The sequence below is a fragment of the Bombus vosnesenskii genome, unplaced genomic scaffold, assembly GCF_011952255.1.
Source record: "Bombus vosnesenskii isolate JDL3184/JDL3185 unplaced genomic scaffold, Bvos_JDL3184-5_v1.1 scf7180000013349, whole genome shotgun sequence".
Classification (NCBI taxonomy): Eukaryota; Metazoa; Arthropoda; class Insecta; order Hymenoptera; family Apidae; genus Bombus; species Bombus vosnesenskii.
Genome location: NW_022882985.1, coordinates 162,189 through 183,298, shown reverse-complemented (window position 1 = coordinate 183,298; position 21,110 = coordinate 162,189). Strand labels below are relative to the sequence as shown.

The 21,110-nt window shown below is 37.1% G+C and overlaps 3 protein-coding genes and 1 long non-coding RNA gene across 11 annotated transcripts; 2 read left to right on the top strand and 2 right to left on the bottom strand.

Annotated features, from left to right (window-relative positions):
- Window positions 1–678: 678 nt before the first annotated feature.
- On the bottom strand, window positions 679–4,143 carry LOC117236536 (ran-binding protein 3). 4 transcript variants are annotated; one of them, XM_033499586.1, is made up of 5 exons: window positions 3,983–4,143; window positions 3,648–3,694; window positions 3,307–3,399; window positions 2,220–3,067; window positions 679–2,145 (listed from the first exon to the last, which is right to left on the bottom strand). In XM_033499586.1, the coding sequence occupies exons 2-5, from the start codon at window positions 3,661–3,663 to the stop codon at window positions 1,834–1,836; spliced, it is 1,269 nt and encodes a 422-aa protein (XP_033355477.1). In that variant the 5' UTR covers window positions 3,664–3,694; window positions 3,983–4,143; the 3' UTR covers window positions 679–1,833. The 4 variants fall into 4 exon arrangements, with proteins under 4 accessions (XP_033355477.1, XP_033355476.1, XP_033355480.1 ...); XM_033499585.1 differs by having other exon boundaries at window positions 2,220–3,070; window positions 3,983–4,140; XM_033499589.1 differs by lacking the exon at window positions 3,648–3,694 and having other exon boundaries at window positions 3,983–4,138.
- A 522-nt stretch (window positions 4,144–4,665) lies between these two features.
- Window positions 4,666–6,223, top strand: LOC117236539 (putative acyl-CoA-binding protein). The gene is made up of 3 exons (XM_033499596.1): window positions 4,666–4,809; window positions 4,996–5,110; window positions 5,487–6,223. The coding sequence occupies exons 1-3, from the start codon at window positions 4,795–4,797 to the stop codon at window positions 5,621–5,623; spliced, it is 267 nt and encodes an 88-aa protein (XP_033355487.1). The 5' UTR covers window positions 4,666–4,794; the 3' UTR covers window positions 5,624–6,223.
- On the bottom strand, window positions 5,871–21,109 carry LOC117236538 (dnaJ homolog subfamily B member 6). 5 transcript variants are annotated; one of them, XM_033499591.1, is made up of 8 exons: window positions 20,935–21,109; window positions 11,613–11,721; window positions 11,055–11,164; window positions 10,103–10,213; window positions 9,033–9,209; window positions 8,551–8,812; window positions 8,264–8,353; window positions 5,871–7,593 (listed from the first exon to the last, which is right to left on the bottom strand). In XM_033499591.1, the coding sequence occupies exons 2-8, from the start codon at window positions 11,675–11,677 to the stop codon at window positions 7,425–7,427; spliced, it is 984 nt and encodes a 327-aa protein (XP_033355482.1). In that variant the 5' UTR covers window positions 11,678–11,721; window positions 20,935–21,109; the 3' UTR covers window positions 5,871–7,424. The 5 variants fall into 5 exon arrangements, with proteins under 5 accessions (XP_033355482.1, XP_033355484.1, XP_033355483.1 ...); XM_033499593.1 differs by lacking the exon at window positions 20,935–21,109 and adding an exon at window positions 17,893–17,990; XM_033499592.1 differs by lacking the exon at window positions 20,935–21,109 and adding an exon at window positions 14,237–14,464.
- LOC117236542 lies at window positions 8,778–9,114 on the top strand. Its single transcript, XR_004493871.1, has 2 exons — window positions 8,778–8,918; window positions 8,995–9,114. It is a non-coding gene; the product is annotated as an uncharacterized LOC117236542 (long non-coding RNA).
- Window position 21,110: the final 1 nt, after the last annotated feature.

The following is a 21,110-nucleotide window of genomic DNA, read 5'->3' as shown; positions in this document are numbered from 1 at the left end:
CTCTTCTCACCCTTGCGAAGATCACATGTTTTTGATCAAATGGATGTATGACTAATACTCGAGAAAGAAAACGTTACATCGACTATGGAAGTGGAAGATGTCTCTTCTTTTCAATTTCCTCTTCTTTGGTCCAACGTTCCGATGTGATACATCGTTTCAACAGGAATGTGTCGCGACCAAAAGTAGTATTAACGATATTCAAACGTCAGCTACACAGTTTGATTGACTCCACACGATATTTGAATGCTGTACTTTAGCAAGTCTCTCTCGTTTTCTGAAAATAACGACTACTGACTGCTGTAATTTATGGAATACATACGATCAAATTGAAAACTATGGATCATCGCGTGGATGTTGACGAACATAGGAACTGGATTTTGACGCCTAAAACGTTGTGTAGCTTTGCACGAAACTCTCGAATCTATAAATATCAGCCTGTTGAATACCGCCCGCCATCGAGTCGAGTAGCGCCGCGTGCGGGAAATATTAGAATGCGCTATCCGGCGCGTTTTCCAGCCTGGAAAAGCAAATGGATTCCAGAAAAATTTCTGGACAAGTTAAAAAAAAATAGTTCCTTATATTAGATAAGAAAAGACTTGTACATTTCAGACAAGCTTGACTTTGGTTACTTTTTTTTTTTAATAAATTTGAATAGTATAAAAAAAGAAACACTAACGATTGATTTTTTTTATGCAAACGAATGTATTTGTTCGATGTGTAATTAACGATGTGTACAATGAGTTCGTTTCCTTACATATCAAGTACAGAAAAACAATAGCAATAATTCATTATTTGTATCATGAATAAAATTTTTTTCTACGTTAATTAATATCTTTGCAGTTCCATTACTGCAAATTGCATTAAAGAGCAATTTTGTGACTGACTCCCCTCATTCTTCCTCGTGGAACAAACGAGCGATTGTCGTGTCGATAAATATCGTTAAGCAGAAAATTAAAGAGAGAAGCCGTTTTATACACAGCCTTTGAAATACCGCGAGGAAATTGTCTGATTTTCTTCGGTACTATATACACTTAAAGTAAAGTACAAATAGTTACAGATTCGATCATGAAACAACCTGAACATTATGTGCTCGTGATAGAACCTTATGTAATGTATATTTCAAACAGGCTCGCAATGTTTTCTCGTCGATAAACATGTGTAGAGCTGTTACTTTCGCTCACGGCGGAACTACATCTTAAATAATGTGACTAATCTTAATTTTCTTAAAAGGTACAATATTTATATATTTATATTTATGTATAGCGGACAAGGAATAGAGAATCCTAAATCGATACGAACATCGCTACGATAAAAATCCAAATGATTCTTATAAAGAGACTGATCACTGGAAACTAAAAACGCTGTTCTTCTTCAAAGCGTACAACACGGTTTCGTGACTGATTTGTGTGTGTATATGTGTATATGTGTGTTCGTATTATGCTATTATCAAAACTCCCTAGCCAGTGGTTTCCTCGGTTCCTTTTAAAAAACGCTGCTTGAAATTCGTGTAAAAGAATTATCGGTTGGGAATGATTAGAAAATATATACCAAAAAGAATTTGGCTTGGTATTTTCGCCTTTTTTGTCTCCTCTTGCTTGTCTGCAAACATCAGTGCACCACGGGATATATCATCGAAGTCTAAGAACTTCCACAAGGGGAAAAAGCGCGAATCATAGCCATAGTTCTATTGTGTACGAATTACTATAGAAACAAATAGGGCCTGATAACTTCGACGTAGTTTCCCGAATCTTGTTCTCACGTGTTAGCAACTTCTGCGTCGCGTACATTCAGATGATAACTGGCAAACAGCTCGCAGGGACGACTGATCGACTGTCACTGTTCAGTAGCTAATTTCTTGGGGTGGCGTAGCTGTGCGCGTACTAGCCGCTCTTCCAACAAATCATGGAGTTGTTCCACTTCCTTTGGCGCTGCTTGAATAATGAAGATTCTGATACTTCCTTGAACATCCATCGCCGTTAGTCTTAATGATTTAAGTGCCGCTCGTTCCGCGATCATTCCTGGCCATACTTTTGTGTTCATAATTAATCTCTGCGTCCCTGCAGTGCGTCCCACTAATCGAGATTCTTCGTCGCGGTCGTTTAGCCTTAAAGTACCTCTACCTCTTTCTTGCCAACTGCCACTAGCCTGAACAAAATCGGAAATTTATCGTGAATGAATCATTCTGAAAAATTGAAAGCAGAAATAATTCTTATACAAACCTTATCAAACGCGAAGAATTTACAGTTAATCTGAAGAACATTCGTTTCTCCTTCTTCACCAGTTAATGGTGTTATTTGACTATACTTCCTCTTATTAGCACGGTTTGCTTCTTCTAATTTTTGAGCAGCTTCGGTTAATGTTAGATTTGATTTGGAGGTAGTACGGCATGCTGCTGACGCACTAGAAAAAAGAAGCTCTGTGGAACCATTTGCATTTGTGCTTTCCTCCTTCTTTTCCTTTTTCTCCTTGTCTTCCGTTTTGTCAGAATTTTCTGCATCGTTCGCAATCATAACGCGTTCCTGTAGGTTCTGACCAAATACAAAGTTTGGTTCTGACGCACAAGGCGTTATTGTAGTATTTACACTATCTTTTGTGCTTGTGCCTAGCAACAGGAAGGTGGGCTTTACTTCCTCAATTGGCTTGTCTTCCCTTTTAGCTTCTTTTATTTCACTTTTACTTTCTGTTACTTCACCTTTAGTTTCTTCTACTTCACTATTATCATTTTTCTTTTCACTTTTATCATCCTTTTCTTCATTCTTATCTTCCTTTGTTTCTGTTTTATTATTTTCCTTTTCCTTATTCTTTTCATCTAATAATGAATCTGTGGCTTTTGCAAACGGATTCTGAAACTTAGCTGGTTGTAGATATACTTTAGTAGTAGGCTGACTGTTTGTCACTGTGCTCAATTGAGATGGCCACAACGTGGATGACTTTCTTTCCTTGACTAAGTTCTTGATGGAATCACTACACCCAAACGTTGTTCTAAACTTTGACGCAGCTAACACTGGCTTGTTAGAACTCGAAGGTGATTCCTGGATATTATTTTCTGTCGATGAGCTCTCCATTTCTTCTGAAAAAATTCAGATTTCATAAACTACTAGTCATAAATTGTTACATGCAAATAACACCTATCACATCATAACCTATGTGGTTTCCAACAAAAGTTATTGAGACAGGTCAGAAACTACGCTACATTGTAGCGAGATAATGAAAATATATCAAATATAGCAACTGTATGTAAATATCATAGAAAAAACTGATGATAAAGTTACGCATGTGGAACAAAAAATAACACTACGTATTTACCACTGTTGGAATTTTCAGGTGAATCCCCCGGTGACTCTTGTGGTGGATCTACCTTTAAAACATAGGATGGTCGATTCGTCTCTTCTTTATTTTCTACGTGAAATTCAAAAACAGATAGTTAACATAATTGTCAAACAAAATTATTTCCTCAATCTGTTGTAACGCTCTAGAGAGTAAATATTGCCGAGAAAGGAAGATACGGAAATACATAGGAATCAAAGAAGAATAACATGGATAAAAAAAAACAATGATTTCCTATGAATTTTCAATTATTATAATTTACATAATCGTGCAGAATTTATCGTTAATTTACTGTATAGGAAAGGAGTCACAAAACGCACCCTTGCAGTCCGCCATTTTTTACGTGGAAGTGGTCAAGTGTCGCCATCTAGCCATATCCATTAGAAGATAAAAAAATATTCTCTACTACATGTGATCCATACATAGATTCATATATACATGTATATATAGTTACATATTTTACGTAGTAATAATATTAATATCATTAAATTTTTCTTCTTTCAAACGTAAGAATGTCGTAATATCTAATCATTATATAACTTCTGTTTTATTTAAATTAGTAAAAGTTGACTAAATAACGTCGTTGCGAGATACAATTAACCAAAAATACAATCCGAAATATTGGTACTAAGGAAACAATTTATTGATTACTTACATTCATTGACTGGTCCTCAATTCTAGTTTATTACTAAACTGTGGATTTTTATGATTAACAATTAAAGAAATTTATCTACTACATATCATAACAAACGCTCTACTTTGAATATTTTATATGTATATTTTTGCACTGCATGCATTATGTGGATCTTTGCACCTTCAAATAAATGCACAAAAATCCGCAGTCCATTTATTACATATTCATATATTGTTTATCCTCCTTTTTTTTAGTCTTCATAAGATATTCTTAACGATTTGCATGTATATTTAAACCATCATTGAAGAAGATGGGAACCATCGAGAACATTTCAACATCGACCTTCCAACTTCATCTAAAAATAGATTTGCTTTTTACGAAACGTTCGATTGCTATTTGAATGAAGGTTTTTAATAATTATTCTTAATATCGTCCTCAATTTCCTTTGCATTCTTATTAGTGTCGCTATTCTTCCCGCAATGTGACGTCATCAACTGCCATTAATCATATCAGAACACTATAATGTGCTTGCCACGGATGTAGAATAAAAATAAATACATATTACACAAGAACTTAAAGTTGAATTGAATAAAAATTTTGCTAATACTATGATAACATGCGGTGGTATAATTATTTGTTAATCAAGGTCTTGATGGCATGAAAGTTTATTGGTGGTCGTGATCGTATCGTACGTAGTAAGTACAGGAGTGGGAGAATGTTAATCGATTGTATTTCCAGGCCAACGTTCTATAGATCCGAAACAGTGGCACAACACGACAGTGAAATTCTTAAAGTTTCAAATCTTGTCTTGACCTTTTTGTCATTAAAGCACAATGTCTCTCGATGAAGTAATTAATTTTATATTTAATTACGTTAACGTAATAACATAAATAACATAAAATATTGTAATTAGACAATATTTTGTCATTATTGCTTACTGGTTGCTTGAATTCTTGTACATACTTTGAATTTTTCCACAATTTCATTAAAAAGAAATAAAAATTATTCTTTTATTCTTGTATATTTTTTGTCAGAGATTTAACAAGGCTGCTGAGGAGGTGAAGGAATTGCGCGCTCCAGCTTCAGATGTTGACCTGCTTGAACTATACTCACTTTACAAACAAGCTACAGTTGGAGATTGCAACACAAGTATGTAAAACAACTTGTGATCATTTAGTATTACTTAATATACTTTGGCTGAAAATTTTTGGATCTATTTGTATAAATGTGTTAGGAAGGATCTTGAATAGGTCTCCAAAATTATATGATTACGTTACTTGATGCAACAAGTTAAAGTAAATATTTATTGTAATACTAAAATTATGTAACTACACTTTTGTTCTGTGGTCTTCTTAATTTGCAATTTCAATTGCACAGCGAATGTTAATAGACCTACAGAAACCAAATTTAAAAGCTGAATAAATGATGAGATATTTTTATGTGATTTCAAACTTGTTGAATTCTAATGAGAATTCTGTGACATCGATAGTACTATTCTTTTCAAGGAAGATTTTAATTTTTCCAGCCAGGCCAGGCATGCTAGATTTCAGAGGCAAAGCCAAGTGGGATGCTTGGGACAAAAGGAAGGGCATGAGTCAAGATGCTGCGAAAGAACAATATATTCAGAAAGTGGAAGAACTAATATCCGTTATTGGGAAGTAATTTATAATACTGAACATTTATTTAAGCATTTTTACCAAATTTTGTCTTTTTTACATACTTATAAATGTGTAATGTATTGATTGTCTTTGATACCAAGGTAGTTGCAAAAATGTTAGAATACATTTTCAACTAATCTTTTTGATATTTGAGGAAACAATTCAATTGTCTATGCTGGGTATGGACAAGAATTGTTGTAAAAAATCATGTTATCTAAAAGGAATTGATATATCGAATTGATGAATCAATATTCTTGTGGTAGCTGAATTTATTTTGCTATCACTGATTAGCTATTTACAACGTCGATGCTGTTGACTTGCGAGGAGTCAATACATGTACTATATTCACTCACCGACATGCAACTGTTAACATATTTATCTTTCGAATACATATACACGAGTTTTAATACCACATCGAAGCGTATAACGGTGAAAATATAAAAAAAGAAGTAGTCCTCCCTTCGTTTTGGATAACTTTTACATTTCTCGCCTATCTTCTTTATATAAATATCGATTTATAAGTGAATTTCACTGTATGAATATTATAAATATCAGTAAAGCTGAGAAAAAAGATCAAAATAAAGTGGTAAATACTTTGTTATAATTTGACGTTTTATACTAGTATCCCACCTTGAGATAAATGTTGTTACAAACAAAAAGAGAGAACATCAGAGACGAGACATAGTGTTGGATATCGATAGAGAGTAATGAAATGTACTACCATACATTAATGATGTATTTTTTTTTCTTCTCCACGTTTAGTTTTAACATTTTTGTCCTTATTATATACAGATACATATGAAATTAACTAACGTAAACAAATAGAATTACGACACATAAATTGCTTGTGAAGAAATATTTCTGCCACAGAAAAGCATAGTCCTGTATATGTTTCAATTCTTTTCTCACGAATCGATTACAAAGAAAAAAAAGGAACACATTTCTTTCATCATGAATGCTTCACCGCGAGTAGAAAACAAACGAAGGAAAAGATCCATTGTAGCAAAATTTCTCGTAATACAATTTTATCCTGTAAGAACAATTGTTACGGCTGCAAGTCCATCGTGATGTCCTAAACGAATATACGCGTGATGAAATTCAGCCTCGTGTGTACGTGTATGTTTTAACAATTTAAATTCGATTAAACTCAGTCGAAGTTCCTGTGTGAATGCACGCTCGAAATTCGTGCAGCTTACTTACAAATAAAAATCTAGCAATTATATAACTTACGACGTAGTAAATTAATTGTCTAAGGAATCTAGGATAAGCGAAACTTACCGTATTAAACATAACACGCCAGACTTTAAACGGAAACGACGCGCTATCTATAACACGCAACAGAATGTTCTGTAGTAACAACATCCCTCTGTTCCTTTGCAGAAAGAAGGGCCTTCTTTTCTCTCTCTCTCTCTCACTCTCTCTCTCTCTCTCTCTCTCTCTCTCAACAGCGAACGAGAATCAATTAAACATGCCACTTTCGGTGCAAAATCTTACAATGAATTTTGCAGCGAATTTTTTTTTTTTTTATTTATTGATCAAATCGAACATTTGTGACCAGTCAATGCTAATTCACGAAGAGTTTTTCTTCATTTTTTTAATCCCGATTATTTAGACAATAGCAAAAGCGACGTTGCGAGAAATGATATAATTTACATCAGTTTCGTAAATGATACACGTACGTACGTATATAATGTATGTTTATGTATGTATGCGTTTAATTCGAAAAAAAAGAATAAAACGAAGAGACTAAAATGAAAAAGATACGGACAAAAAACGAATGAGAGAAGGCTGCAAAAGTGTTGCCTCTACTTTCTCTTACTCTTATCGTGCTTCTTAGTGAGAAGTGGATGATGGTGCGTCTTTATTCTGCTAGCCTTCTGATGGTCACCATGGACTGTTCTCGAGTTCTGGCCAGCCATCGAGATATCGCTGGCACTGTCGATTAGCTGGCGACTAGTCGATGACTCGTCGAACCTGGTAAAACAGAGAAGGTGACGGGAACAAAAGCTCAAATTTGTCGCGGCTGTGTTTTGTTTATGTGTTAGTTTTTCCAAATTAAGCAAGTTTTCCTGCTTTCTTTGTTTTAAACGGACTCGATCGCTCGAGCTTAGAGATCCAATCACTGTCATCGAATTTCGTCGAGTAATCGCTGTTTCTCAAAATCTCACTGCTCTCTTTTTCTTTTTTAAAGTGATAAATATATATTATATATTATATATATTATATATATATTATATATTTTATATATTATATATATATTATATATATCATATATGTATATGTATTTTATCGTTCTCTTGTTGTATAATGTGTGGAGAAGTACGTCGACCAGCGGCACTATTACATTTAAACAATATTTTCTAACAGAATATTTCAACAATAAAACGAAGAAGTAAATTGATGAAGAGACGATTTAAATAAGAGACACAAGAACATTTTGAATTGTTAAATTAGCCGCGGTGACGATTATGCTCTTTTTTCTTTTATTTTCTTATATTCATATCAGGTAGATAGGTAGCAGGAACATAACATCTCGGTAGAGCGCAGAAATATTACTCGCAAACGTGACACGAGGACAGGAATTTCTCAATTGCCGAGCGGAGATCGAGCGAACATTCTTGATAGAGAACTGATTTAACTATACGTTATTGATTGTGGCACGCCGTTCACCGTCTTCGACTTTAGCACATCATTCTCGTACGACATTATTGTTTCCTTTCCATTTTCGAAAACCCTGTAACAATCACAGATAAAAATCATTATCGTTTCTGCACATCTTGCAGGTAATACACCAAAATTTTATCGAAGATATCAGGTTGTTTTACAAATATAAGTGACGTCTCATGTCTTATGGGCATCACCTACATACGATTTAATATCTATGATAAATTCTTTAAAGAACTCTTTTGTACGATGTATTATTGTTCTTACTTTTTGGTGGTGATCTTTTTGCCGTTGATAAATCGAGTTGAAGTACTTGTCCGTTTCACAGCACCTCCACCGCTGGCTCCACCGAAAGTCGTAAACGCATTGAACGAGGTGAAGTTTCCTGACGAACCTTCAAACAAGTTGTTGAATGGTGAGAAACCAAAGTGAGAAACTCCTAACGGGCCAAAGAATGACGTGCTAATGCTGTTACTGCTTGGATGACTATGCCTGTTGGGTCCGAGGCGCACACCGATTTCAGCAAGGTCTTTGGGACAATTAAAACACCAGTTAATCACATGGTTCTTACTACTATTTAAACATCTATTATTCGGTTAATTACTTGAACGCGTTTTTATCATTCGGTGGATAAGGTAAATGCATACTTATTTGCGTGCTTAAATATTTCATTCTATGTGTCTCAGGGTACATGTAGTTGATACTACACAGATTCACCGATCAAAGACTAGCAGGATGGGTGTACTTACCAGAGAACAGGTTCTCGAAAGAAGTACCACCAAAGAATTCTTTAAATACTTCCTCAGGGTCTCTAAACATGAAGGTACCAGTGAAGTGTGGATCAAAGTCATCCTTGTGTCGCCTCTTACCACCGGGCATTTGAAGTCCTTCCTTTCCATATTGATCATAGACCCTTCTTTTCTTTTCTGAAAAGTATATAAAACAATAAGCGATTATTGCTAATTGTAAAATAAAAGTTGAAGGCAGATTGCTGATTTTATTTGCTCCAAATTCCAAGAAGCAAGTACTGCAAGGCTTGTCAGGTTAGTAGAATACGCTGAATGATTTGTAATATCAGTCTGAGGTCGCCCACCGCAAGAACAAAATCATTAAAGAGGAAACGATCGTAGGAATCGTGGACGAATGAAATGAACGTAAACAGCCTTCGAAGAATTTGTGAAAACTTTAAGAGATCAAATAATTCCAATATTAAAGACTGTTTCTTAATATAAATACGATGGAACGACTTAGTTCTTCGAAGATCTGCCTTTCTTAGGAGGAAATTATTGGTAACAACTTGATCGTTCTTGTGTTTACAATCATTCGAGCAATGGCAGAATTGTTAGAAATGCGGTAAGATTACAGGAAATATTATCTGCATTTACGGCGACTCATACAAAGAGAAAAAAGTATCTTTCGAGTTTTCCACAAGAACTCGTAGAGAAACTGGTCACGAAACCCTATTAGAGATTCCTGAGTTCTACGAGTTCGAGTAAGGAATGACTCTTTTAAGGCGAATGAGGGATTAGGGTACCTGACATATGCTGAATTTTTCGCCAATAAAACATTTGCTATGCCTTAAATAATATTTCTGTTCTTAGTCTTGTTCCATCAAAATAAAAAAATAAAATCCAAAAAAATAAAAAAAAAAGTGAAAGACAAAATCAAATTCAAAATAAACAATAAAAATAAAAAAAAAGTGAAAGAGAAAGAAAGACAAAATCAAATTCAAAATAAACAATAAAAATAAAATAAAACTTAAAGAAAACGAAGGAAAATGTTTGGTCACTCTCAAAGTCTTTTTTCTCTTAAGTGGTACCGAAATATCGCTGGAAAGGGGAGTCAAAGAAACTCCGGTAGGTGAATCCACGGCCTGGCCTCGAGGATGCCTTCTGATACAATCGTTGGTCGTAGGTTCGTCTCTTCGCATCTGGACATCGAGCACGGTCACGAGAGATTGACCGGAAACAAACATTTCTGATTGAATTTCTCTTTTACTTCCTCCCACGTATGTCGACACGACAGAGTCTGTCAGTTGTCGCAGCGATGCTTCGGCTAAAGAGTTGCTCTCTCTGTTCAAGCCTGACTCGATTCTCGAGTTTCAACAACGTAACGTTACGATCGCTCTTTTTACTAAATACAGCAGAAAGTTAACAAAAAGTTAAACTTCAAACTTAAAAAACATAAAAACGAGATGGAACTTATAAGGAAACTCAAGAATCAAAGTTTCGGAACTGCGAGTACTCATTCACAACCCTATTTCTCGTGCAATATTCTAGAATAAATTACTGTCAGAATATCAATTGTCCAATTGATTAAGATTCTAGTATTATTGTTGGATGACGATTAATTCTCGCAGCTCCTCCTCTTTGCTGGTATCAAGTGCTGGTTATGAAACAGTCATTCATAAAGGAGAATCGATTCGTTCTAGATTGAACTGCTGGCTCCCAGAATAAGTTGTACTACTTGGAGACCGCTCGAAAGAGAAGGCTCATGCGAAATTCGGCTTTGCTGACAAGCAGGAGTTGTTGTTGTTCGTCTCCCGTTGACATTGCGACGCACTGTTTTCGTTACTAAAGCTAGCTCTAGCGTCGATTAATCGAAGCCGTAGAGAGAGACAGAGTCATAATTAAAACTATTATCATTTAGATAAAAAGATTTAGAAAAATCCTTTAGGTTGAAGATGATCGATTCTTTGGAAAAGGGTAATTTCAATAATAAGATCCGCTTCGGAGTCGACAATAGGACGACGAGAAACGGCTGAAGCTTACCGTCAATTAAGACTTCGTATGCTTCGGATATTTCTTTGAATCTCTTATTCGCTTCTTCCAGGTTATCAGGGTTTTTGTCTGGATGCCATCTCAATGCCAATTTTCTATATCTGTAAGGCAATGCTTTGTTTAATCAACCGACCAGCGATGCTTCTTTATAGTAGAACTTAAGAAGTCTCTTGACTCCCTCTAACCGAGAATACTGATCGACTTCTGGATCAGAGCCAGCTGCCTCAACGGAGTTGAAATAAAAAGCCATTCATTCAGTCTTTCCCCACCTATCGCATTTACCATTCGTCTAATAAAATAGCACCAATGACAAACAAGTAATCACACTTATTTATGATAAGGTAATTCATTGGAACATATATACACATATGTATATATATTTGTAACACATATCCTCGTTGAACTTGGCTTTTTCTTTATAACTTTTTTCCAATACTAATTCAATCTTATAATAGAATATCATCAAATGCAAGTTAAACATTCGAGTATTCTTGTACATTCTTCTCCGTTGATAACGGGCTGCTCTGCTTTTACCGAGTGATTACTTACGCCTTTTTGATGTCCCCGCTCGTGGCGGTTCGCTGCACTTCTAGTATCTTGTAATAATCAACCATCGTTCACAGTGTTCGCACTTGGGTGTTAGGATTTAGGCAACCACCTGTCAAGCAATGCAGAGAGACGGTTATAGTAATTAGCAGACCAATTGGCAACCATGTAACGAGACACGAACGAATCAGAAGGGAGAGATACAGCTTTCGTATAGATACGACTCTCCAACAGTCTAGTTGCTTTGAACGAAAGGGCCATCTTTAAAAAAGGCAAAAACTACATAGGAAAGAATGCTCGATAGTATAACGTACGACAGAGGTTTTTAAACCTTCCAAAGATTACGATAATCTGGCTAGTATAAATTCTAACGAAGAAAGAAGACCTATATACTTCCACGTTTAAGATAGTTTTCTATGATGTTAACAAATTCAACGAAATATTGTTTCGAGTGTAACGCTTATTTTAAGGTTATAATATACAGGGTGGTCGGTAACTGGTGGTACAAGCGGAAAGGGGGTGATTCTACGCGAAAAAAGAAATCAAAAATATAGAATAAAAACTTTCTTCTCTTTTTTTTAAATTTTTCCATCGAGACAACGATCTACAGTGAGATCCGTTATAACGAGACGCGATAAAGTGCACGCGTACCGACCGAAAATTCAAAGTCGATTTTCTCAAAAACAAAGCCTCGAACGAAAAATTGTTATTCTATATTTTCGACTTCTTTTTTCGCCTAGAATCACCCCTTTTCCGCTTGTACCACCAGTTACCAATCACCTTGTATATGTCGGAGAGGAGTCAGAAACAGGGTTGTGGGTGAACGAAGATACGGCCCGATGCTACGAGTATGGACACAACCGATTCGACAAGCAGCGAATCAACAGCGGTGGTTGGGCACTTGCGACATCAGTGACGTTGGTCTTAGGTTCGATGACGAATCCACGGTCAACGGGATGAAAGATGTACTTGCTCTAACTCAAAGTCACCAATCGTCAGGCGCTGATTCCTTCGTCGATGGGATCCCAAGAACGAAGTCCCAATGATGCCACAGAGGAAAACTATGATGGGGTGTGTTTAAGGACACGAGATCATCGGATTCGTCGGGTATAGCCCTCGTACCGAAAGTAAGGGAAATTGACGTCGTTGTCAATTGGTCAAAGACTGTCTGTCCGTTTGGAAAATCTCAATTGCCGGAAAAGCCCAGGTTTTATAGCGGGTCCTCGGGCTAATTGGATTTGTGCTGTATACGTGCCTCAACATCAGGTATTCATTGTCCGAAGGAACCGTTGAAATGTTTTACTGTCAAGTACCTCTATTGGTATTTCTTTTAACGAGAGTCATACTATAACTCCACACCTTTGTTAGGCGAAGCGCCCGCCCCGTTGACCGCGGCTACGTTCTGCCCAAGTTTATTATCACAAATCGCAAACAAGTACAATTGGATAGGATGACGCAGATTGTTTAATTACGACTGTAAACTTTAATTACAATTTTACGGATTTTCCCGAAGTCCCAGAGGGAAGGCTCCGGTGTCCTTTCATCCCCGACATATATATTTCCAACAACTACGCCCACTTTAATATTTGATACAATTCAGAACTACGAGCGAGTACGACCTGAGACTCTTTTCGTGTTGGCGAATGTGATTTGATGGTTGTCTAGCTGAGATTTCACTGTTTACCGCTTGTCTGCAGTGCAGAATGCTCATTGGTTATAACCCACGTTGATGAATGAGAATAGGTAGAGGAAGCCTTCTACCAACGCAGCTTGTGGATGACATGGTTCACGAGGAAAAGCCCACTTTCTCCGTAATTTGTAAGAGCACACAATAAACCTAAGGACTTTCTGAGGATCATTCATAAAACAAAACCTTCACAGGATTAGAGATTCCTGCAGGTTAAAGAGATTAACTTCAAAGTGTTTTATGCTGTTATCTATTAGATGATAACTGAATTATAATTGGTAGATTAGTTGCATAAACGGTCCTCGTGGATTTGACGTTGGAAATGATTTCCAGTGGTACTCTCTTCAAAGGAACTTCCGACCACCTGTTGCCCATGAAGGCGTCTCAAAAGCGTTCAATCAACACGACCTGCTTTGTACAGTGAAAAGAGCGCTCGAGTTAATTCGTGGTCCGATTAAAAGCCGGCAAAAGTGACGGATCTCCGGGGCAACAGGGGACTCGACTATTTCTTTGATGTTCTATTTTATCTCGTGGCTCGATTTCCCAAGGATCGACGCAATGAGGAAAAATAGAAAGTCGACGAAATTGTACAGCTAGGTAAAATCGAGATCGGTCGAGGAATCGTTGGAATGCACACCATTGAATGGCGACAGGCTGAGCGCCGGCAAAAAATACGCGGCGGACTTCTAAAATAGTTCCCACGTACTATGTAGTATTCCAGTGAACGCGCGAATATATTCCACCAAGTTAATTTTGCGTGCCATCTTCGAAATAGTCGGCCAGCCTTATATAAATGGCTCCTTTTGCGTCATGGAAAACAAAATTCGCCTATCCACCCAGTTAGTTACATGTCTCTCTCCTATCTCAAAAGGATGATCGTTATGTTTAAAAAATGAACTCGTGAAGCGTAAGCCTGCATCAGCTCAGAACTTTAACTTACACACATGCTTCTTCCTTCGCGTCGCACATCTTTCATCACTACTGAACCATACTGAGACTCGTTTCACGTGGACCGATCATCCTCGATAGCGATCGACTTTGAATTTTAAATAGAGCTGCGGTGACAATAGCGGAAGTGATTAAATTGGTACACAAGAGTTCAACACAGGAAATGAGAATGGAGCGCGTGAGACAGTGCCCGGTGGAAAACTGAGGGCTCAAAGTCAAAGACTGGACTAACGAAAACGCTAAAGTTAGCCGAGACGTGTATCGAAAATAGTTGGAAACACGGAGGTGGAGGTCATTACGTTATCCCGCTTCACGGCTCTTCTACGTCCCTCCCTCCACCTGGTGGGCAAGAAAAAGCAGCCTGCTTGCATTCTGCTCGTTCCATTACTTTGATCAGCCAACAGGGCTATAGAATGCATTGAATCACGTACACCAAAACAATCCATTGATCTCAACATCCAAAAGATGATATATAGAGATGCTCGAGTGAAAACGTTTTATTCTGCAAACGGATTTCTGCGAGGACCAAGTTTGGAAACGGACCATCTTACGTTTCTAGATAATCAGTTTAAAGAACTACGCGAGAGAAACCGTTCGTTAAAGGTGTATGACTTCAGAAACTAGTTTTTTCCGAATCAATGTGCTATGTTGGAGATTCTCGATTCTAATCGATTCCTGATCGTGGCTGGTGATTCTAGCTGGAGGTTCTCGCGTGAAATCGTTGGAGTGTGTTAGTAGGTGAGCAGGAATTCTCTCTGCGCGCCAGGTGGACCGCGTTTCATGTCCATACGCGATCGTCGACGCCACCTCCGCGATCAGGTCGAGGACGTTAGTCCGAGGCAATGCTATACAGGTCGTTTCCTATCTTTTCATCCTCGTAAATCTTCGACGTTCTATATAAAAATTAGACAAATATCGTCGAAAGGTTTACGCGCGAGAAATATACAAATTTCGCCGATGCGAGGAAATCGTCGGCTTCGATTATTAATATTGGCGAACGCAGCGGGTGAGAAGAGAGTCTTGCCAGTCCACGAATTAGGAAGCATCCTGTAGCTTATAATAAATCTGCAGTGATCACGGGAGGATCGCGAAATCCATGACTCACGCCAGTTTCGGTAGTGATTTTGGCCTGCCTACACGCAAAACCAGCGTCGCAGGTAAAACCACGCGAACAGTCATCGCAACGTGGGTCGTCGTGGGCGTCGTTCCAATAGCTTACCGCGAGAAGAACACCCTTCCACTTCATACGTTGTCCTTACATGATAATTCCATTCTCTATCCATTAATAATCTGAAATCTTAATCCGGTTTGCTTGATATTTTTCCAACACGCCTTTCAATCTCCACTAATCGTAAAGAATCAAAGTAGTAGTTGACTTCTTCGACTTTTCGAAGAGTTTCTGAAGTCTCTTCGGACTCTATAATCACAGAAAAAATTCTCCATGCAAGGCAAGAATACCGGGTCAGTGGCTTCTTCCGAGAAAAACAATGCCGTTGCTGGAATTTTCCGGTTTCATCGATCGTCTACGTTGAAGTACCATGTAAGCGTGGTCGTGTAATTGGAAAAGTAGATCAGCCAAAAGGAGCTGGCGATTTAGCGGCGCGAGGAACGCGGCTGGAAACGGGTCTTCGATATTTAAAATTCACCGGCGCCTCGAGAACTGGACTCGATCGCCTTACGTAACATGCAATTCCGAATGTTTCGGATGCCTATTGTGTTCGTAACGCGGCCGGGAAGGCTGTCGGCCTTATCAATCGACGGCCGCCCTGTGGACAATCTTGTTCCGAGAACTGTACAGTCCCTAGACAATATTCTTCCAAAATGAACCTTAAGTTTGACTAAAAACTATTCCGAAGTATATCTAGCTGATTCATCTGCTTTAAATTCTTCTTGACAATTGGAAGATGGTACCGTCGAAATTTGCATAATTCTCTCCAATGATTTTCTTCTTGTAATTTATTTCTTCGTGTAATCTGGAAGACACTCGATCGAGTTGTTGCAGTTAGTAATCGGTTTGCTATGAAGAAATGAAATGCCTAGGCATCCGTTGATCGTTAATAAACGCCACGTACCAGTTTTGGTCTTGACATTCGTCCAAACATAATCGTCGTAGTCGAGAAATGATCCGGGCACTACTCCAAGAATGGAAAGATCGGCTACAAGGCGGTTTCGTTGCTCTAATGTTGGTTGTAAATCACTCCCTCGTCTCAGATACCATTTTTCACACCTTCTTCGAACTTTCACGTATTTACATTTTCTGCGCTTGTACTATCCTTGTTTACATCATATTGTTCGACCTTTGTCATATTTAGCTATTCAGGAAGATACAATAAATTTTACGAATCTAGGATTCTTAATTTATAATTTCTTCTTCATCTACGATACGCCTTGAAAATCTCAGATTGGTAAACAACGTAAAGGGAAGATCAGAGTTCAACGAGTAAAATACGATGAATAGAAAGGAAGTTTTTTTGTTAATGTGACGCTTTATATTTCCGGTTCGGTAGAGGAAAAATTATCGATCGTGTAGCACCGATTGACGCGCAATATTTGCCTGAAAACGTGCCCCCGCAGAAAACGCGCGTGGCAATTATGCGCGAGTGCACACGTATCGTCAGCGTGACACTTCCGTTTGCTAGACTCCAGCTCGTTTTACAAAGTCTCGTCAGGATTTAAATGACATGTTTCTTTAAAGTGACAGATTTCTTAGAAAAAAAAAAAGAAGATACACAAACGCATAAAAACCGTGCTCCATCAATCGCCAATTAAAAAATAGAAATTCATCGTGGAGAATATCAAATAGATATTTGAAGAATGACGTGGTAGATTTTATGAGTGAAAGCTATCCTTAGGTAGCCGATAATTTATTTTTTTATCGGTTGGAAATTAGAAGTTACAGATTGTTTGAAATTTAACAGAAGTTCAAGGTCACTGCAGAATACTCCCCCTCTTCTATCATCTCTCATGAAGAATCATTTTAAAAACTTGTGGAATTTTACATGAATAAAAGTTCCTGGTAATCGCAAGCATTTCCGAGAAAAATGTAGCACGATGTGGGTAGCAATAGATTTACTCGGCAAATTAGTCATAGAAGAGCATAACTAAACGATCAATTGGAAAAAGCGGCGTAAAATTGATCTCTGGAATCGATAATCTCCACGAGGTGTCAAATGAAATATAATCTGAATGTATAATCGATATAAATGAAATATTTGGTATTGCTATTGGTGATACATAATAGATGACCAATTTAGATTCGATTAAAGTTGATTTTGGAATATTTCATTTCAAATTATTATTCTATATCTTCCTTCATGTCATTGATACCTTCCACCATTTAAAGTACAGAACACACACGTTGAATTAAGTAAACCGAAGTTATGTTCATTGAAATTATCATGGACTTTTAATTTCATCTATAACTAAACGATATCGATTGAGAGATTAAAGAATCGATTGGGGGATAAGGAAACGATCTCGCTACGATTTTTATGGTAAATAACGAAGACGTAGGAAAGAGGGAGAGCAACGGTGGGTGTCCTTTTGCGCTCTCCCGAGAAGGTGTGACGTCAGTTATACATATTCGGGCAGTGTGAGCAACGTATCGAGGAAAAAGGATCTCGAGAGGCTGTTGCCTGTGTCGGTTACCGGCAGAAGGACGATCTCGACCATCCTTGTCCGTTTAAAATACCATTCCGGCCGTTTCCTTTGTCTCCCGTGGCGTCGAGCAAACAATTCCGCAGCCTCCGTGTGACTGAAACGTTTGCTAACAATGTATCACGCTTATTTCAATCTACTTTCTCATCTACTATGTACATTTCAAAATAATCAGTGTGCGTCACCTGGCGTTTAAAAAAGAAACTCAGTAAGAGAAATCCCATTTCTTCTTGATCCCTTACCAGCTGATACTTTACATTCGGACGAGTGTACCATGCACCGGCTATTTCTAATTCATCGATTTATCTTCAGATACTATATAAATATACCGAGACATTACTGGCAGCTTCGATAGTGGTGCACACAGTTGCGCGATATTACGTAATCGGGTCCATTAAATGTGCCATTTCGTTCCTCCTTATTCGAAGGATCAGTCGAGCCTTCCTCTTCTAGCTTGGCGTCTGCTTTTGGGAAGACAATGCATACGCAACACGTGTTGCGCTAGGTCGCTGCTAGAAAATGTCGGTTAAGTGCCAATAGAAGGGTCTAGGACAACCTCAGAGAGCGCTGTTTAATTTTAGTTGCGTATATCTCTATGGACCCCCGCACCTTTAATATCTTCTATCGCATTTCAATTACGTTCTTCGTCAATAAGGTCCTTCTTAATAGTTAATGATGTGATGTAATCGTTCCATACAGAGATTGAAAGAGGATGGTAGGCTTTGTTCTCCTTTTCCTTCTTCAACAGAGTCAAACTTAATGCAGAAGCGGTTAGGTGTACTGTTTGGGAGATTGGAAAATACAGTTGTGTTTATAAGGAAACGCTATTGGCCGTTGCGAAATCGTCGTCCCCATTGATAGTGTCAGTTGCGATTAATTATTGAAACACTGCTTTCAGATGTATGCAGATACATACAGATAATTAAGCCAGTTGCCTTTCCAGGCAACGCTTTATATTGTCGAAGAAGATTGGACACGCAGACAGAGAATTCGAAAGTGAAAATCTGATAACGCGTGCCTGATGATCTCCTTCTTGACTCTGAAATATCTTTTGCGTTTTTGTTTTAATTTAACTTCGATATGACTAGAAGTTCTTTATTGTATAAGGATGAATGTATTAAGAAGAAGAAAAAAGATAAAAAATAACCCAACTTCATAAAAAATTCTAATGATTGTAAACTAATCACAAATCACTTGTTGCATCCTGCAGTCGATAATAATAAGGTGTATTTATTGACTTTTGTGTAGATGTAATTTGTGATAAATTGTATAATATAAATACACAACAATATTAGAATACAGATGTAAGAAAACAGAATGCATGATGTTGTAGAGTATACAAAGGCATAATATAGAAACAGAGGTGTCTGTCCTGTGCTTAAAATAGCGTGACAAATACAACTTCATGTTTACATGCATGCAAATATAATAATCAAAACACCTTAATGCAATATAAGATACTTTGAAGAACTTATAACTGTATAAGGATAGAACATGTATTCGAAAGTAGCTTTTAAAATTATTGCTGAGCTGTTATTATCTTTCTGACATTACTGAAACCTATTAGGATATAAGATCTCAATATAAATAGAACTACTACTGTATTTGATTTAAAAATTGTAAATGTACTGTAGTATCTATTATTATATTATTACACAACGACTCATGAAAATATTTCAACAGTTACCATAGAAATCTTTTATGTCCATATCATATATGCTACGTAAAACATTTTTCATCATAACTAGAAATTTCATTATAACTAGACATGACTATCATAAATATATTTATTAGTCACATTTTAAACCATTCTGAAAATATATATTGAAACTACTAAAAACTACAGGAACGAGATGTTTATCGCACATATACATTTAATACAAAATTAATATAGAGTATTCATAGCCATCTTAAATATATAATAAATGTTAAATATGACTCTATTGAATATTGAGGCTTATCAATATAACAAATAATTGGCTGTTTAAATACTTTTATGATCTGCGAAAACTATATATTTGTACTTAATATTTTGCAATTTTGATATATATTTTCCAGTTTGTTTCAGATTTTACCAATGTAATCATAATACTTGTACCTCATTACAGTGCTAATAAAATTTTTTAATGTTTCATATAACATGCATATATTCATAAAAGGCATCTATGAGTATTCAAATACTTTCAAACTGTAATACAGTTAGAATTAGGTTTAAGATTTGGATGTATATATAGATATTCTAACTGAGTGTATTAATTAGATATATTAGAACCTATAGAATCACCATGCCTTAAATTATCCCATTAACTTTAACAATACCGTATGGATTGAAAAAAATAGCATGAATAATTTTCATAAACTCGTGTTATAAATGATAACAAAATAACAATTCGCGCAATACCGTGAGAACCAGATAAATCGGCCAAGGTGCTACAGTTTCACTGATGCAGTATAAATCCAGGAAGCTAACGTGAGCGTAATTCGAAAAATGCAACATCGGCATTTAAAATCAGCTTTTTATTGCGGAGCAAATTCTCTCGGAAGGGTGGAAAATGGGGGAAAAGACTCGTTATGGTGGTTGCTAGGGATGCGACTAGATGTTTTCATGTAGTCGCGACACACGTTTCCACAAAATTTCCATGCAAATACTATTTTTCGTGACAATGATTCAGACCGTCGCTCGCTTATCTTTTATCTAGCAACACTAAACCACGATACGGGCATTATCGGCATTAAATGACACGAGTAGTCTTTTTCGTCTAGGACTGTAATAGCTGTGCAAACGTTTACGATACAATTATTGCTCATAGTATCTACAAATGCGTTGTCACAGCACCTGAAAGACGTATGAATCTCAAAATTATGAAATCGCCAAATATCACGTACGAATTAATACGTTGCAACGTGTTATTCTGGAAATTTTTGAACGAAACCTGTTCCACGACGTTGAAACGGCTGCCCTCGACGACGTAGTTTTCGTGGTGATAAACGGTCGAATTATTTCGAGAAAATACACGAGATCGAATAACTTACCGAAACGTGGCTCCTGCTTTTTCTTCGCCGTTCACACTCGACAATGAATTTTCCGCGAGAAAACGAGTAATTGTTTTCGTTTCGATCGAGAACGAGACACACAGTGGACGTGAAGCGACAATCTCACGAAAAAGTAGAGAAATGCAACTATCGTCTGAAGTTGGCGCAAACAAAGG

What these genes read in the sequence shown, in the direction of transcription:
- LOC117236538 (XM_033499591.1), bottom strand. Translation starts at nt 11,677, where the DNA reads ATGGTTGATTATTACAAGATACTAGAAGTGCAGCGAACCGCCACGAGC. An exon ending in CCCTTTCCAGCGATATTTCG is followed by an intron (nt 9,210 to 10,102) that starts GTACCACTTAAG and finishes TATACTTTTCAG; the next exon opens with AAAAGAAAAGAAGGGTCTAT. An exon ending in TTTCGAGAACCTGTTCTCTG is followed by an intron (nt 8,813 to 9,032) that starts GTAAGTACACCC and finishes ATTGTCCCAAAG; the next exon opens with ACCTTGCTGAAATCGGTGTG.
- LOC117236539 (XM_033499596.1), top strand. An exon ending in AGTTGGAGATTGCAACACAA is followed by an intron (nt 5,111 to 5,486) that starts GTATGTAAAACA and finishes TAATTTTTCCAG; the next exon opens with CCAGGCCAGGCATGCTAGAT.
- LOC117236536 (XM_033499585.1), bottom strand. An exon ending in ACCTGAAAATTCCAACAGTG is followed by an intron (nt 3,071 to 3,306) that starts GTAAATACGTAG and finishes GAATTTTTTCAG; the next exon opens with AAGAAATGGAGAGCTCATCG. An exon ending in AATTCTTCGCGTTTGATAAG is followed by an intron (nt 2,146 to 2,219) that starts GTTTGTATAAGA and finishes GATTTTGTTCAG; the next exon opens with GCTAGTGGCAGTTGGCAAGA.